Source organism: Pocillopora verrucosa, chromosome 6 (genome assembly GCF_036669915.1).
Source record: "Pocillopora verrucosa isolate sample1 chromosome 6, ASM3666991v2, whole genome shotgun sequence".
Lineage (NCBI taxonomy): Eukaryota > Metazoa > Cnidaria > Anthozoa > Scleractinia > Pocilloporidae > Pocillopora > Pocillopora verrucosa.
The window spans coordinates 20,752,112-20,769,476 of NC_089317.1; the positions used below are offsets into that span (position 1 = coordinate 20,752,112).

A 17,365-nucleotide genomic window follows, 5' to 3' on the forward strand; every position below is an offset into this window, starting at 1 on the left:
TTGAAGGCAGAAACCATTGTTGTGTAGCCTAAAAATATAATTGAGCATGCAATATTTGATAAAAACAGCATCGTTACCTCATTTTGTTTCTATCAGTTTCTTTTTTTGAACATCTGATATTAGAAAAAAACGTTTCTGAGAAAGGTGAAAGACGAATTAAAATCCGACAAATAAAATCCGCATCATAACTGAGGAAGTCAGACTTTCAACATCAAATAGTGAAAAAAAGAGAGCGCCAAACTATTATAGTAAGCCCCATCACGAACAAAATCGGAAATTTCACAAACAGCTTCTTTTAATTAAAGGGTTCCTGCTTAACTCCAGTAAGTACTTGTTTGATGGAAAGAGATCGGAAAGGTATACATTTCGGTACGGTGTAAGACGCTGTTTTTGTGAGAATAGTAATTTAAAGTAATGTACAGTGTTTGGTCTTTTGCCACGAACAAACTTTTCTGGAGGTTTGAAAAGTGAAATCCAGACCGGGAACCTTTTATGATTTCGCATATTAACGAAATTTTTGCCCTTACCATATCCATTCAACCTGCAAATAACGAAAAACTTTAGGAAGTTTGAAGGGTTCATTCAATGTCCGTGCACCCCTTAACATCATCGAAACACACTGTAGATAATTTCTGTAATCAAAGCTTAAAAAGAGAATTTGTCTCTCTGAAGTTGTATACAATCACACAAATCAGTAAGTCACGGTGTTTGGAAACCGTATAACTCAATTAATACAGCGCACACACACAAACAGAAAGAAAAATATATTAAATAAAATGATCTTTGTTTTATTTAAAGATTTTTTTCAATTTTTTTCCTCGTACATTTTGCGCTTCAGCGGTTGCAAATATACTTTTGTTATTTCTTGAAATTTTGCGTGAGAAATCAGTGCACTGCCGGCCAAAATTGATCCACTTGTACATGCCAGAAATTTTACCGCTGGGTTCAGTCAGTGCACCTTCTATGTGGTGATTGCGGCGTTAATTATGTAATTGACATCGTCGTATGAGCTCTTTGTAATCTGCTGAACGCTTGAAAACTTACAAGAAAAACGTTTCTCGGTCCCAGACCTCGGCGTCTGCATTTGGTTCCATTTCCTCTCCCTTTTTTGTCGAAGTGTCTCATTTAAAGAAAGTTTTCTACTTGAACTTTGCAAACAAAATGAACACTCCAACAACATAACTACTATGAAAGAATTAATCTCTTCATACATATGCATACAATATTGTGAGGTTTTATTTCCATTACGGTATTGACTACAAGCATCAAGTCACCGATTTCACAAATATATACGATCTTCACATATGATTTTAAGTTTTTGCTGTAATTTTAGAGCTATAATTTCTAAACGAGTCATTTAATATAACATTTTCTATGAAATAAGTTCTCTGTTGTGCTAAAGAGACAAATGAGAGATCTATGAAGCAATTTATACGCAAATGATCTTGTTTACGAAACAATAAGAAATAAGCCTTCAGATTGCAGGTGTTTATATGATTCATGAGTGCTTTTCTAAAGTACCAGGAGATTTTCTATCAAAGTAAAATAACTGTGGTTTAAATCCAAATTATTTGTTATGGTTTTCATGTGAAAGCAAGCAGTCGTGAAATCAAAGCATGGAGGATTTCGAAATATCTGAAATTGATATTAAACAAAGACCATCTTCAGTACTTCCAAGATCGATCAAGGTCGGTCCGGAGGTGGCTACAACTCCGTTGCCGCAGGGAAAACAGTCCGCTGCAGTACAAGAAAAGTGGAACGGCTTCGTAGAATCGTCCACTCTGCATGGCTTGCAGCACGTGTTTGGCGGTCGAACTCTGGCCCGCAGAGTCATATGGGCCTTGTTTCTTCTCCTCGGTATCGGCTGGTTCTCGCTGCAGACACAAAAGTTGTTAACGAAGTACTTCAGCTATCCCGTGACGACAAAAGTAACCTTGGTTTACGAAGAAAACCCCGAGTTTCCAGCGGTCAGCATCTGCAACTTTAACATGTTTCGAAGATCTGTGGTCCAAGAAGCAGGCTACGAGGAGGTATGAAAGTTTACCACACAACTTGTAGCCTTTTTTTAATTTTTATTTTACGGTCGGGTCATAGTGTGTTATGTCCATGCTTGAGACGATATCTTTACGCCTTGAGTAGAAAAGGGTGGCAAAAAAACTGTCGAGGAAACTTGAGAGATTGCCTAAGTAGAGGGTTTCTCGTGATGGACAGCGCAGCACCCCTATCTAAGAGAAAGAGGAAAACTTCTTGTAGCTTGCTATCGAATCCAGGCGTGTGGAATAGCTAGGTCGCAATGTTTAGCCTCTTTACGGTCGAGGACTGAGCTCAACATCTACCGTCTACCGACATATCTTACTGTATTAATCTTTATTCTTGTATGGGACTTTTGACAAAGCTTATCCTTGCAGAATTCTGAGTGCAAACACTTAAAAAATCTTTAAGTTCGCCTTCGCATTATCTGTAGGTGATTGCATAATAAAGCATCTAATGAAGAAATTGAATCCACAGATTTCTTTTACACGCTCACGATAATTTTTTCAACATGTTTCTTGATTAGATTCTGAATTATGTGCTAAGGAAATCGAGTGGAATTGACGTCTCTGGCGAAACCATCGACTGGGAATTGTACGAAAGTATGAACCTGACTGAATTTCATTTTGCCATGGGACATCAAATATACAACACCTTACATCAGTGCTATTGGGACGGAGGACTTTGCACATATGAGAATTTTACACCTGTTTTGACTTCCATGGGTCTTTGTTACACATTTAATTCAGGTAAGGTTGACAAAAATATCACAAAAAGTAAGAGGAATCATTCATCACATTTGTGCACGAAGAAAATCATTTTGACGAAGGATCCAAAATCATATTTTTTAGAAGAGTAAAAATCGTTAAGATGCGAAAAGGAGTCTGAGATGGTCCGGGAAAAGGAATATTGAAGCTAGTTTGAAATAGTAGTCTTAGAGAATTTTGGTTTTTTCTAACGATCCAGAGACGTTGCCGGGCTGAGGAAAACATGAAAAAGAGACTTTGATTTAACGCATTTACTTTAAAATAACTTTCGTGATCTGGCTCGTTTCTTACCTGTAGCAAATTCCTCTTTCTTAATGGAAAGTTTTTTTGTAAGATAAGCTTTAATTGTAATGAGTTTGAAATAAAGGAAAGTTAATTAAACCAAAACATATAATTTTCAACATATGTGCATCTTGCTGATAAGTGAAAGGCAGCACAGCAGTTAGTAAAAAATCAAGAGTGAAAAATGTGCCTGGGCTCTGTTCCAACCCCAAATCTTCTTAAGCTAAAACGTAAAATGTTAATTCAAAGTTGAAACCCATCCTTTGGTTAACTAAATAAATAAGCACTTGTCAATTTTTTTCAAAGACTACAAATTACACTCGCCCTACGGGTTCATGCAATTCTGTTAGTCTTTGAAAAAATTTACTCGTGCTTATTTATTCCAAATTGTACTCGAAATCATATGTACAAAGTCTGACTCAGGAAGAAATGGAATTTTTGGCCATTGTGACTTAAAAGTTGCGGCTTCTTACGGTTACAGCACTTCGTTGATGAAAAGGAAAAAAACAATTTTCTTCTGAACAGGGGTTTTCAGTCAGAGTTAATCTTTGTTATTTTTTAATTATGTTTAGTTTCATTAGTTTCGCAGTTTTCTTTCAACATCAAATAAAGGAAACAAAAGCTCTCGTTCCCTGATAAACATTATTTATTTACCACTCACTCCTGCTGGGCTGTTTAATTTGCTCCGGTCATCTTTCACTTTTTTCAAAACAATGAAATTATAACTTTGGTTTTGGTTTAATGAAATTCGAACAAAATACCCTTTAATGCAATCATTTTTCCTGTCTTGCTTGCTAACATTTAGCTCCTTTGCAATAGTCAGTTACATCCAAGTAGAATTACAAAAGGAATAGTAGAATTACGAACTTGAAGCAGAAGCAATATTTTGTAGCGATGACCTTTTGGAGTATGCACATTCTGTGTCTATACCGTCAGTTGGTCTTCACACTTTTGACTCTGACTCTCGAAGAAGAACTGATAGTTATCCTGAATTTAGACGCAATATTCTTGCATATCGATCATACTAATTAATATCCAGTCATGATTTAACAATTATTCGCCGAAGTGGAGGTAAATAATTATTTTAGCTGTATGTAACACTGAGAATTCGAAAAAAATTAGTTTATTTCTGTCAGTATAACAAAACACGTCTTTGACGCGCGCTCTTGTCTCTTCGGCCGCTCAGAGGTGAATGGTATGAGTTGATCACTTCCGAACCAGCCAATCAACGCACGCGATCAGCATTTTTCACCTGTGTGGAATATACTAAACATTAATATCTCTCACAGAAAATTATTATATCGATCATTGTTTTTTCGTTTTATATTGATTTTAGCTCTGTTCAGCTACTCTCAAACTCGAGATAAAATAAAGTTTATGCGTCTATCAATGTATTCTTAAACTTTGTAATTTATCGGTTAGAGTCTTGCTGGGGCTCTGACCGATATTACCGTGTCCGTGAATAACATTAAAGACAGAAAATTCAATCTACCACTTCCTTTTTTCTATAATTAGGCAAAGATGGTCAGCCAATTTTGAGGGTGAGACAGGCTGGGTCGGACTTTGCACTCCACCTGATGTTGGACGTGCAGCAGTGGGATTATGGCGCGTTAGGTTCACGTGCAGGTCTCATGGTATTCATTCATGATCACGAAACACCACCCCTGGTGGCGCAACTTGGTTTCGCAGTGGGGCCTGGAACGAGCACCTTTGCGGCAATTAACAAACAGAAGGTAACTGAGATAGATAATTTTAAATGTTTGATTACAGTAGATGTAGTCAAGTGGCGTTGGAAAGATACTAAAAGGAAAGAACAACAACAAAAACCGACCCACGCGTGTAGGCTCATGAAAATGTTGAAATCGTTTCGTAAAATTGCATCGTGATCTGAAAAGAATTTAGTGGTATAAATTTCAAGGACGAAAGACCGTTTTCATTTTTCGTATTTTATTAAAGTGAAAGAAAGGATGGGCGATATCTTTAATAAACTTCATACACATATGCAAATAGAATTGTTTAGAAGCTTTCTTAATTGTTGGTACTATTTTTTTGCAAGACTATTAGCCTTCCAGACCCATATGAGAGCAATTGCCTGGACAAAAACGAAAGCAAGGTACCTGGTTACAAGACATACACAATTCTTGGTTGTCTGTTGATGTGTCAAACAAAATATATAATTGAAAAATGTGGCTGTCGGGATGTTGGAATGCCTGGTGAGTGAAACTGAGCTGATAATCGATATTTCGACCTTGCTTAGTTCGTTTATTTTTATTTAAAAAAAATTACAAAAATTGCATCAACCCTGTATCTAGATCTCATAAGTAACTAAGGCAGGATTTCTCCTTACAATACCAATACAATATCAAGCAGATAAATGATGAAAATAAAGAAAACATCAATTGGAGGACTATTAGTTGATCCATACCAAATTCTCTTAACTAACATCATAAGAACTGTATGGCAGACAGTAAGGAGAATTACTAATGATCTTGGGAGTGAAAGGGTTACGTGAGCTGTAATGTTGTCTAGATAGTAATAAAAAATATTTCTTCTGAGGTCTCTTTTCTCTTGGAACTTTTCGTGTCTGGGTGTTCAGCGCAATTTCCCACGATGCAACTGTTAAACGTTGTGTGATGAAATTGTCTCTTGAGTGGCTGCTGGATTAACTCAATCTAATCACCTGTTTGATTGATAATTTGATTGCTTTAATTGACAGCAATTAACGACACCAGAATGTGTAAAGCACAGGATTTATCAGATTGTGTGCTTAAAGAAAAAGGTAAATCTTTCTTTACAGATTTGTTTTTATTTTCTTATTGTTTGCGCTCAGCGCTCTTTTACATCATATCAAGCATGCGAACGCGCTTGTTAAGAGAAATTTTTACCTCATCGGGAAGTTGTTATTGTTTAATGCCTCAAAGAACACGGGATGAAGGAGTTGAATTACTTCACCTCGTCTTCTTTGAGCATAATTGAATATAATTCGAATGGTATTCCTGTAGTTTCTTTCTCAATATGGAAACTTGCTAGCGATTTTTTGTTCATCTTCGAAGGCCATTTACTACAAGTAACGAGACGAGTATGATTTCAGTCATCCATCACAATAAAGCCTGCGATTGTTTCTCTCGACAATTATGCTCGTGGAGTAACAGAATATTTTTAAAACGGTCAGCGTGTCATTTGACACGGTTAACGTGCCGCTTTACTAATTTGAACTAAATGCCCTCTTGCAAGCTGGCGTGAGATTTAACATTTAAAACTCCGCTTTTTTCTTTTGACATGTGGTCTTCTTTTCATCATGCCATACATACTGAAAAAAAAAAAAAACAGCTGTGTAATTGGACACACTGCGTAGGAGTCGCCGTTTCTTTTCACTCACTGCCTTCCGGTTTCACATTCTTTACCGTGCGCGTGCGTTCACCTTATTACATATTTTCCAGCAGATAGTAACATTTATAAAACTTTCCGTGAATTCCAGGAAATTTCCGGAAACTAAAAGATCAGCAATGCGAGTGTCCAGTGCCTTGTAGTACGACCTCATTCAGGCCTATCCTATCATATGCTGCTTTTCCAAGTGATGAATACATCAAACAATCACATCAATTATATGAGATCTACGGCTCCAACACGTCAGAGGCTAGTCTTGACTTTATCCAAGGATACATGAGGTTTGTGTCATTAATGAGTTCCAGGAAAAATAAGATAACAGGACTTGAGAGAAAACATTATATACGAAAAAGGATGATTAATTTGTTATCACTTTGTCGAGCATTGTGGCACATTTTGCGGGCTAAATTGGAGATTCTGGTGAGCTAAAATGTATCTTAGCCCACTCGCACGCTCGCGTGATTGTTCAGACTGTTTTTTTGTCATTTGTTCTGTTTTTTATTTTCTCAATGCCCTCCAAAGTGATGATAATAATGATACATTTTATTTTCTTAAGCATGAAATATGTTTTGGTCCCCTCTTAGAGTCATTTTGACCTTCGCCTTGAGGCTCACCGCTAAAATAACTCAGAGGTGGGTCCGAAACATACTTATGTTTGCGATTATAAACTATGTTTTTAAGGAGAGTTAAAAGCACATTCTCCCAAACTTGGTGCGTGGGAAGTTTCGGACGCATTCTCTATTTTAATGATAAGTTTGCTTTTGTTAACTCCATAGCCAGAACATGTTGGAACTTGTGATTTATTTTGAAGAATTAAGTTATCATGTCATTGAACAGACACCAGCCTATGATTCCGAAAGCCTTTTTGGTAAGTGAGTTCAATAATTAGAATAGGAATGCTTTGTTTGAAAATTTAATATCCACAAGGTTATTAACCCAAACTAGACATGATAATATACCTCTACTAGGACGACGGAAACTGTGTTAAGTTTGAAATTTTTGTATTTTTTTTCAATATGTAACAATATGTATCAATATGTTTCAATGTGTTGGAGACCCAAAATTTCCGATTGCAGACATATATGCTTTCTGGGGAGCTAAGGAACTTTATATCTACTGCGACGTGTGAAAAATTTCCTTAAACATAGATAAGAAACTGGTATATATTTCTTTGGTAGTAGACTGAGAAAGTATGATGACGGTCACGAATGACAGAAATTGTCAAAGATGGAAAACTGCAAACTATAATAAGATCCAGGCTGATTTTTTCAACATGGTCGAACAGCGAAACATCTTCTTTAAAACTGGTAAATTGAAGACGACGCCTTGAAAACAACAAAAAAATGAAATTACTTTACCATGAGAAGATTCTGGATAAGTGTAACATTAACTTCATCTTTTTCACAGCCGAAATCGGTGGTCAAGTCGGGCTTTGTGTCGGTGCCAGTCTTCTTACCGTGCTTGAATTTTGTGACGTCATAATCGCCATCATTGGAATACGCTTTGGATTCCGCTAAGCATGCGCAAAGGTGTAAAGTTGGATGTGTGAAGAATCCCAATAATGGTAATTTTAAGTTATATAATAATTCAAACTTTGAAATGTAATAGCGTCATCACATTACGTGGTTCTGAAAGTCAAGCTTATATTGCAGACATGACGCAGGCAGCATGCAGTGATAGTGCATGCACCTGCACAATAAAGCATTTATTTACAGCGTATTCATTCTGTTTTATTTACTGTATTTACTGACCTGGGAAATACCGTAAGGCCGACGGCTCACGACTGTCCTTCAGCAAACACTAACTCGACCAGATTTGTGAGCAGTTTTTTTACATCGCTCCAGTTTACCTCCAGTTTATTCAAAAGTTGTGCCTTCCTTGGTCACTTGAAGCCCGTCATAGTGACATGGCTGAAACTGCAATAGTGACCTCATTTAAATGCTTTATCTCAACCCCTTCCATACTAGCTTCTTTTAATAACTATCTCATTGCTGACGCAATGGTCCAATTTGATGTTCATTTAGTACGTAGCTAGCTCTGGTATATGTCTAAGTTGGGACTAATTGGCTACACGGCGGAAATGGCACAGAAATAATTTATCAATGAAGTAAGCCAATTGATAATCTACAGCTGTATTTATAGGCGAAAATTAAGGGAAATGATTACAGTTTATTTGGTAACCTGGATACTGGTTTACCAATCTTAAGAAAACGTGAGATCCCAAGCTGTTCGTGACAAGCAGCAAAAATAATGAGATCTGAAAGACCTTGCAAACGTTCGACGAACTGTTTTTCTTAAAAACTACGCACGTACCCACCTACGCACCCATAATTCGTCGTACAATGGAGCGAATGTTACCGAAGAAATTATTGATGATTTTCGGTTTTGCGGTTCTGCGGTTTTACCTTATGTCAAAGGTCTTTCCGAACAACTTCGCCGATGCCTACAACAACAAGGCGTACGCGCTGTTTTCAAGTCGGAGACTACGCTAAGATCTCAGTTAGTACGACCAAAAGACGCTGTCGACCCGGCTAAACAAGATGGCGTAGTTTACAGGATTCCCTGTGAATGTGGCAAGACCTATGCAAGACAGAATTAAGGAGCATGATCGAGACATTCGACTCGCCCGTACCGGCACCTCCGCCGTTTCAGAGCATGCCCACAACACAGGACACAAGCCACTCTGGAACGAGGTAAAGTTTATTGATCGTGACCCTTATTACTACACGCCCAGAGTCAAAGAGGCAATTCATATAAGACTTCACCCTAACAACATCAACAGGGATAGTGGAATAGAAATTCCAGAAGCGTGGATGCCCACGATCAAAAAACACAACAACAGGAGAGCCGTGCGACAGCGGACCGCCGAGGGAGCAAATCACTGATCAGCAAGGATCAAAATGCACCAATCAGAGATGTTGAAAAACAACAAATCAGCAACTTGTTTTTACAACAGCCGCCTCGTTTATTCAAGTGATTGTATCTTGGTCAACGGTTACGAGAGTGGAAGCCATTTTGTTGCTCTTGGACAACTTAGGAGTAAACGTTTCTAAGCTAACTATCAACGAGCTAGCCAATATTGCGGACGTAAAGAGCACTATCAACTTGAATTGCTCATACTAATAATTAACGTTATCATAGTTAGCCATACAATCAGAGCGCGTGTTAATATATATCGCCTGCTAACAGCAGCCTTACATATGAAAATGCGTGTATGTTGATATTTTATTTCGCGATTAGATTTTATGAAATCAAAAGGCCGCTATTTCCTTCTCCCTTCCAATTTATCCCCTTTTTTCTAGGTTTTTTCCCAGGTTTTTTTAGACCTGAGTAAATGATGCTTCCGAGAAAAATGGCTTTAGTGAGATTTAAAACAGAAGCAGTAAAAACATTCATGGAAGAATTTTCATGGCAATGCACAATTTTTCGTCCAATAAGCTTCTTAAAGTCTCATCGGAAAGTAACCCTTAGGATATTCCTGTACTGTTATACACGAGATATCCATAATTATCCGCAGAGGCAACGCCATTTCAGAACTTCCCCAGAAAGCCCATTCCTTAGTTCTAATGGTTTGATATCGGAGCTAACTTCACTGATATTAGGAGATATTCCTCCGACTGGATGTACTATCTTTCGTTTCGTTTTCTCACATGCAGATTTGTGGTCGAGCTCACTGAAAAAGGTTATAATGATGGAGACAAATTCTCCCGATGCAAATCAAAAATGCGTATGAATAATGGATTAAGGTTTTTCAAAGTTGCATGCCATACTTCGAGTTAACCAGTTCATATTCAGGAAGAGAATTAGAAATTAATAACTCACGAGTGAGCGCAGCGAATTAAACACGAGAGGAGAAATTCCATATCATTTTGTTTATTATATAAAACACAAGAGTCCTTTACTGACAAGAACATTATGAATGATTAAATTATCTGACTTTATGTCGACATAAGCGGAATCAAAATGTTGTTGCGGAGTTTTCATTTTTTTTTTTTCACTTTAACTTGACTTAAAAAAATCCACCTTGTTTCTGAAACCTGCGTTTAAGATTGATTACCGAAAGAGCTTAACTTTTAATCACTGAACGCTGAGCTTAAATGCGGGATTACCTGCCAGTTAGCTTACTCGCTTTTCTCTCGACCTCGTTTCTCTCAAACATATCGACAAATGTAAACGACGTGGTCATGAAATTACCGAATAATAAACAGTTTCTCTGACAATACTCTTTGCTTACTTGCGTAAATCATATTTAGAGAATCGTTCCCGGAGCAATGGCATAATTACAGAGACACAATGCAAAATAGCTATTACATTAACAAAGAGTACAACGTCCATTAATGTTTCGGATTATTACAGTCTAACATCATTCTCGGTGTGTCGGCAACTTTCCTCCCCAGGGAATAGATTCACCAATGGCCAACCTCGTGGAGTAAGGTGTTTCTCCACTTGCGAAACACTCATTTCAGTCTGGTTTAGGCAGTTGGAATCCTTCGCATTGTTGGTCATGACTGCAAAGGACTCTGCTCGGTTGTCTTTTGTATGGTTGGAATCCCTCCACACACAGCACCCTGCAGTCCAGAGTGCACGGGGGATCGCAAGTTTTACATCGTCAAGGAAGACTTCAGAATGGAATACGTTGACGTTCCCATTGTCCGCAATGATTCCTTCCATGTCATATTCGGAGGTTCCGGTCAATAGATACAAAGTTCCATTTCGAGCACGACTTCCACAGGTTTCCTTAGCGTAGCGACGAATGTTCGCTTCGAAAATCTCCCAAGGTCCGCTGTTAGATGTAATATATTGTGGCACCGCATTGGTGAGGGTGAATGTTGCCTCTAAACTGTTTATATCGAATGTATTTATGGCTGCGGGATTCATGTGGCCCTTGCTAAGAGGCTCTCGTCGGGTCAGTTTCCTGTACGCGCCATATAAGCCAGGAACATCTAAGAAGAGAGAAAAGCGTCTGATCAGAAAAAAATTTACTCAAGTCTCACCCAAAATTACTGCTGCAAAACCTTTTACATAGATACCAAAGGATCACAGGTTCGACTTTTCTCAGTAGCGCCTTCTTGAAAAAAATGGTGATCCAAAATTAAAATACAGACATAAAAGGATTACCAGGAGGATTCCTCCACCACCCTTTCGCATCTTTCCTGTGGAGTTTTCCAATGAAAGGCGCCTGTTGTGGAGTCACTTTGTAGGCAGAGTAGAAGGGGATGTTCCTCTCCGGATCAAACAGCGAGACGAAGTAAGGCGGAGTTCCTTGAGGTTCCTCAGGAAGTAATTGCTGAATTTCCTGTCCCCGATGAGTATTAGGGAGACCCTCTGGACGTTTGTTCCTAACGAAATATGGTGCTGACCGTGGCGACCAAGTCTTTCTTTGCCTGATGGGCCCAGCGTCTCCCTCAGTTTCTCAAAGGAAAAGAAAGGTTAAGCGATGTTGCGGAAATGAAAGCACCGGGAGGAAAATTTCAATCAGTGTTTTAAACGTAGATTGTCCATAATTATGTATCAAGAAATAGTCCATTGTTCCGGGTCAACTCCGGGTGCAATCTCCTATTCCCTCCCCTCTGAGTCATATTCTACGGATCTCATTAGTTTCAGTGTCAGAAAACACTGCACAATGGCCCTATAATGATCTATGTTAATGAGTAATTATCCTATTGAAAAATCCTATTGAAAAATCCTATCGAAAAATCAACTGCTGCTGTCTAAGAAACCAGGACATTTATGACAGTTGCGAGAGACACGCAACATTATAATTCTATGGAGACCAGGTGTAACTTGAGCCTTAAAATCAACATGACTTCATTGAGATATCATTTCAGTCTAAAAGTGAAATCTTCTCATGCATAAAAATCATATCAGGACTCTCTTAGGCTTCCTAGTAAGATTTTGATAAAAAATTTTACCTCTACAGGTTTCCCTCTCTAGTAAAACGAGGAAATAGAATCTGTACACATTTATGATCCTAAACTTATAAAATATTTTTAGCTTGTGCTTTACATACCGAGATGAGAGGCTTTACTGGAAAATGCACCCACTAGTAGCACAAAGATGATTGAAAAGGACGCAATATCTTTAACTGCCAGCATTGCCACGGGATCAAGAGGCACTTTCCTTTAATTGCTGTAAAACACAACAAACTTAACGTACGTAAAGACACATATTATTTGTAAGTCCACGAACGGTAATAATTATTTACCTCGCTGAGGGTATTAAGATCTTCTTATATATGCAATCTTCAAGGTAAATTTTGCACTGTCAAATGTGTCATGCCACAGCCTTTTTCATCAGATAGTACCCTTGTAATTCATTTCAAGTAACTCACACTTTATGAGTAAAGAAAAAACACTTCACTTCATTCTTCTAAACAACAATTATGAAAAAAACGCTCATTAGGAAGGTGGTGAATACTCGCTGACCATGAAAGAAGGAAATCTTACCTCAGAGAGTACTAGAATCACGAATTCCACTTGGTTCTTCAGTACGCAACCGATTATAACCCGTATAATGTACCCGCAGCAATTTCCCTGCTTATATACAACTTCGATTTACTCAGAACCAAATTTAGATAACAAAGAATTGAAACAAAAATCGTCATGTCATGTTTCAATTTTAAAATGTCTTGACCTAATTCGTGACGAGGTTACAGTATATCGCTCTTTTTAGCGCCATTTTGACACACGGATTCATGTTAATTCAAAAGTCATGAATTAATTTTGTAACTTGGCTTTTTCATTCTTGTAAGGTAAAGAAATTCCTAATAAGGGCTCACCCGACCGCAATCGACAGCATGTATTTAATTTTTATACCGAACTCGACGCTTTTCCCTCTTTAAATTTGGTCAAACTGTATTTGATCCAAAATGGTCGTGTAGATATAATCAAACCGAGTACTTGAGAACACACGCAGTCTAATCTGAGTTTACAACCTTTTGGATTAGAAAACGAAATCTTCACGTCACGCATTCATTTATTGTTTGTAATGTCACCCTTTCAGATATTGTAATGATAAAAAAAAACTTTTTCAAAACGAATAAGCCGCCAAATATAGCTAATTTTCTGAAGCTGAATTGGAAACCGAAATTTGAACCTCATCCTTGCGGGATGCATCTGTTGGTTATAAGGCTATTTTCCTGATTATTAAGTCAAAGCACGCATTTATTTTACAAAAATTATGAAATTATTTTCTTATTGGGTTTTTTTACCCTTGCAAACCAAAATATTCCTTACATGCATAACCAGCTTTGAAATTCCAATCAGAAACACAAATCTACTGGCAACACGAACACTCTTCCATCTTTGATTGAGCCGGCGACTGAATTCTGCGGTTTAATGGGTATGTCGCAATGTACAATACAAGGAGGCCGGCAACAAAGAGAGACAAATCATGCACTCCAGGCTAAAATATTCATCCAATATTAAAAAGGAGATAGGAAAGTTTGAACGAACGACTGCGAACGACAATTTTTACTCGCAGATCTTTCCTATGTGAGACTTAAATTGTCGTCACTTCCTCTCTATGAGGATCAATATTGATTTTATTTTTCGTTGATTAGCTTTAGGAATTTTTAGCGTTTTTCCCGTACTGCATAACAATTAGGGAAGTGGTTTGGTCATCATGCGACACGATCGAGGCAAGAGCTAAGGTAACTTTATCGTGAACATATTTCACATAAAAAGGCTGCTTTACTTTTCGTCGATCAGGAATTATTCCGTTTCGTTTGAGTTGCCCCGAAGAACTGGAGAGGATTTTGACAAATTGTACAAGGTACAACATGTAAGTTGCCTCTTCATTTTTGTATTACCTTTCGATTCCATTTTATTTGTTTATCTTCTTCCTTTCTTTCGTAACTTTTTTTTGCTTGTACGGCTTGTTTTTGCCCACGGAGTAGGGAAGTTGCTTTGATAAAAATGTTCCCACGCGAAAACGATCGCGGACAATCGCAAAATGAAGTGATATCAGGTTTTTGTGCCCGTAGCTGCCGCTATTAGTATTCGGAAGCTTACTAAAGACTCTTTTTGCTTAAAGTGTGACAAGCACCTCAAAAAAAAAAAACCACGTTAAGCTATTCAGAGATCAATTAAGCCATAACTTAATTCTAGTATTGCCTTTTTCTTGTAATCGATGTGTATGTAGAGTCACTGATCATTATATTCTGCAAGGTCTGGTAACTTTGCCTGTTTTCCTCTTGATATTTAAAACAACGAGAGCAATACAAACATGAAGACACTCACAGTGTTGGTGTCTTATTTAGTGGCTATGTACATGGTGGAATGCTTTGTTGCAGATAAAAAAAATTCCTCAATCCTCCTAGCACTGATTGACTTGTAACTTGTCTCAACAATATATAAAGAAATTATCTATAAAGAAGGTGACGAAAATAGCCAAATTGTTCTTTAAAAGACCAAAGTTATAGACCGGCCGGCGAAAGAAAGTACCGGAAAGAGCTAAGGATAACCAACGAGATATCAAAGAGTTAATAGTATCCATATTGTCCAAAAGACAAATAAAACTAGTAACACAGCTCGGCAAATTCCCAGATAAAGACTTTTATCTTTATTGACCCTCTAGAGTGTTCGTCAATTTCTATTTGTTCCTTAAATAACCTACAAACTAACTGCCCATTTTCTATGCGCAGGCATTTATAGTAACCATTTCAGATAGCTTTAAAGAATGATTTCAGTATTTAATGGAAACAGTAGAATCACAGCAATCTGAAGCTGTGAGAACAGAAAATTACAATTCGGTATTTTTAAAACACAAATTCGATTGGAAATAAAACGAAAATGTAGTAAAGTAGTCGACTTACATTTGTACAAGCGTGCCATCGTTAACATTCGTAAGACAGACATAAAGCTTAAAAATCCTTCGTACATTCAGCAAACACACTTCTCACATTTTCCTTTGGCAAAACTAAAAACTCATATTCTAGCACTAGGTCTGGCGTAATCGGGGTTAACATTTCAAATGTTTCTTGTTAATCATCGAAACGTTTCACAGTCACCGGAACAATTAAGAGCAAGTTAACAATTGGTTCAAGAAGCTAGAGTTGCTCTCGGCTACGCCTCGAGCTACTCTTACGCATCTTTCGTGCTCTCCAAACTTCCTGCGTACTTCATATCTCGATGAACGCACAGCTGACGTATGAACCAATTGTTTTATAAAATTTTCAACCACATGGAAAATTTTTTCCTCTGGGGATTTGTTTGCTGACATCATGAGCGTGCACAATAGGAATATGAAGCACGCTCGCGCAATAGAATTTGAGTAGACAAATTTACTAGCTGTATTATAATTGCCTTTGAATCTCAATTATTACTAGTGCTCTCTCTCTAAACATACCCACCTGTACTAAAACTGGATTTCCATTGTCGAGCTTTTGTCCACGTACGTGATCGTGCGTTAAAAAAGAAAACTACGCACGTTGAAATGAATGTTTACGTGAGTTATCTCATCCGTTGACTAAGCGTTGCCATATTCCTACTTCCGCGTAATATTTAAGAAGTTTACGTGCATTTAGCGCACGTCGCAATTGCAGTCATCCTCCACGTATGGGCCTGCGTTTTCTCGCACGTAACAACAAAACGCGTAGTATTGGTTTTCTCGAGGCAATGGTAATCGCTTACGCACGTTTCTTTTGACACGTTTTACGTACGGAAAATCTTACGTAACACTGGAAATTGAAAGCACGTGTAGTTCAACAGAACAATAAACTACGACAGTATTGTAAAACTGGGTGAATCAGCAAAATAGCAAGAATTTCACCTCACCACAAAACTCTGTTCTCAAGAATTCGAAAGCTATTTTGAGCTCGATGTAAATAGAGAAACTAGTACGTGCCGGTCCTCAAAAATTTGTTTCTTTGTAAAAAGAAGTTGAAGTCAACATAAGCAGTAGATATTGCTTAATAAAAAAAAACAGGAAAACAAAAACCGTGGGCAAAAAATAAAAGTGACATGTTCGTGAGCGTGTCATCATGACAACACCGCTAACTTCACATTTTAATATGTGAATAGTTGGGATCTAGGTCAGTATCTGAGCAACTGCACATCTACCCCTTCCCTAACCCTACAACATGGTCAACCGATAACAGGGTAGGGTTAGGGGAAGGGTTGGTTGTAGTTGTTCAGATACGGACATTGATCCAATAGTTCAATCCTCGGGTGCTTGGAGGATATCTTTTAATCTCTTCTTTTTTCGAAACGGTAAGATTTCTGGTGTTCATCAACACCATAGGATCGAAAATCTACTAAACTCCTAAGCACACATCTGAATTCATTGGTGTCCTGAAGACAATTTTTTACATCGGCAAAGAGGATCGCTGTTGGTTACATATCAGGTTGGACCTTTTTCAGTTATCTGTATTGAGATATGTTGAATAAATACACCCTGAGATTTACTAAATTCTTCATTTACGTCAGCGTCAAGGTTTTCATTAAAAAAATATTGTCTAATGGCCCTTCATAGTTACTTAACTGTGAAAGTGATTCAGATGTATAAATTTGATTCTTATGCCTCACCTCGAGCGCTTTTTAAAAATAGGAAACTGTATTTTTCGCTTGAATCACGTGGATCGGCTTGAGGCTTCCTTGTTCGACCATGAGCTACTAATTCTCGTCCGAGCTACATCGAAGAATTCGAAGAGCCTGCAGAATCTTGTATCAAGGTGTGCATAGTAAGTTGCTTCATTCATCCAAAATTTTTTTGTCAGTCAGGCTTGATATTGAAAGTTAAAGCTTTGTTTTGAAGGGCGCAAAGTTTGGCCAAATTGATATTAAAAAAAAAAAAAGAAACAGACATCAAAGTGAAGACTTTTGTTAAAACTGGCCCCTAATTTAGAACAAGTTTATCTTCCATTCCTGACATCAATTATATCGTCTGACTGCATTGTT

At 37.7% G+C, this 17,365-nt stretch overlaps 2 protein-coding genes across 3 annotated transcripts; one reads left to right on the forward strand and one right to left on the reverse strand.

Moving 5' to 3' along the window:
- The first annotated feature begins 1,616 nt into the window (after positions 1-1,616).
- On the forward strand, positions 1,617-8,135 carry LOC131793048 (acid-sensing ion channel 4-A-like). The gene is made up of 8 exons (XM_066168979.1): positions 1,617-2,030; positions 2,558-2,780; positions 4,596-4,813; positions 5,137-5,293; positions 5,797-5,859; positions 6,559-6,748; positions 7,244-7,335; positions 7,875-8,135. The coding sequence occupies exons 1-8, from the start codon at positions 1,617-1,619 to the stop codon at positions 7,982-7,984; spliced, it is 1,467 nt and encodes a 488-aa protein (XP_066025076.1). The 3' UTR covers positions 7,985-8,135.
- A 2,189-nt stretch (positions 8,136-10,324) lies between these two features.
- LOC131793487 (uncharacterized) lies at positions 10,325-15,842 on the reverse strand. Of its 2 annotated transcripts, none has more exons than XM_066168809.1 (4): positions 15,820-15,842; positions 12,478-12,596; positions 11,586-11,879; positions 10,325-11,410 (listed from the first exon to the last, which is right to left on the reverse strand). In XM_066168809.1, exons 2-4 carry the CDS (start codon positions 12,560-12,562, stop codon positions 10,818-10,820), a joined length of 972 nt encoding a protein of 323 aa, XP_066024906.1. In that variant the 5' UTR covers positions 12,563-12,596; positions 15,820-15,842; the 3' UTR covers positions 10,325-10,817. The 2 variants fall into 2 exon arrangements, with proteins under 2 accessions (XP_066024906.1, XP_058966886.2); XM_059110903.2 differs by lacking the exon at positions 15,820-15,842 and adding an exon at positions 12,914-13,044.
- Positions 15,843-17,365: the final 1,523 nt, after the last annotated feature.

Bases quoted from the DNA above. Each gene is read 5' to 3' on its own strand.
- LOC131793487 (XM_066168809.1), bottom strand. From the start codon at position 12,562: ATGCTGGCAGTTAAAGATATTGCGTCCTTTTCAATCATCTTTGTGCTA. The intron at 11,880-12,477 runs GTATGTAAAGCA...TTTTCCTTTGAG, and splicing joins CAGTAAAGCCTCTCATCTCG to AAACTGAGGGAGACGCTGGG. The intron at 11,411-11,585 runs GTAATCCTTTTA...CTCTCTTCTTAG, and splicing joins GTGGTGGAGGAATCCTCCTG to ATGTTCCTGGCTTATATGGC.
- LOC131793048 (XM_066168979.1), top strand. From the start codon at position 1,617: ATGGAGGATTTCGAAATATCTGAAATTGATATTAAACAAAGACCATCT. The intron at 4,814-5,136 runs GTAACTGAGATA...TTTTTTTGCAAG, and splicing joins CGGCAATTAACAAACAGAAG to ACTATTAGCCTTCCAGACCC. The intron at 5,294-5,796 runs GTGAGTGAAACT...TTTAATTGACAG, and splicing joins TCGGGATGTTGGAATGCCTG to CAATTAACGACACCAGAATG.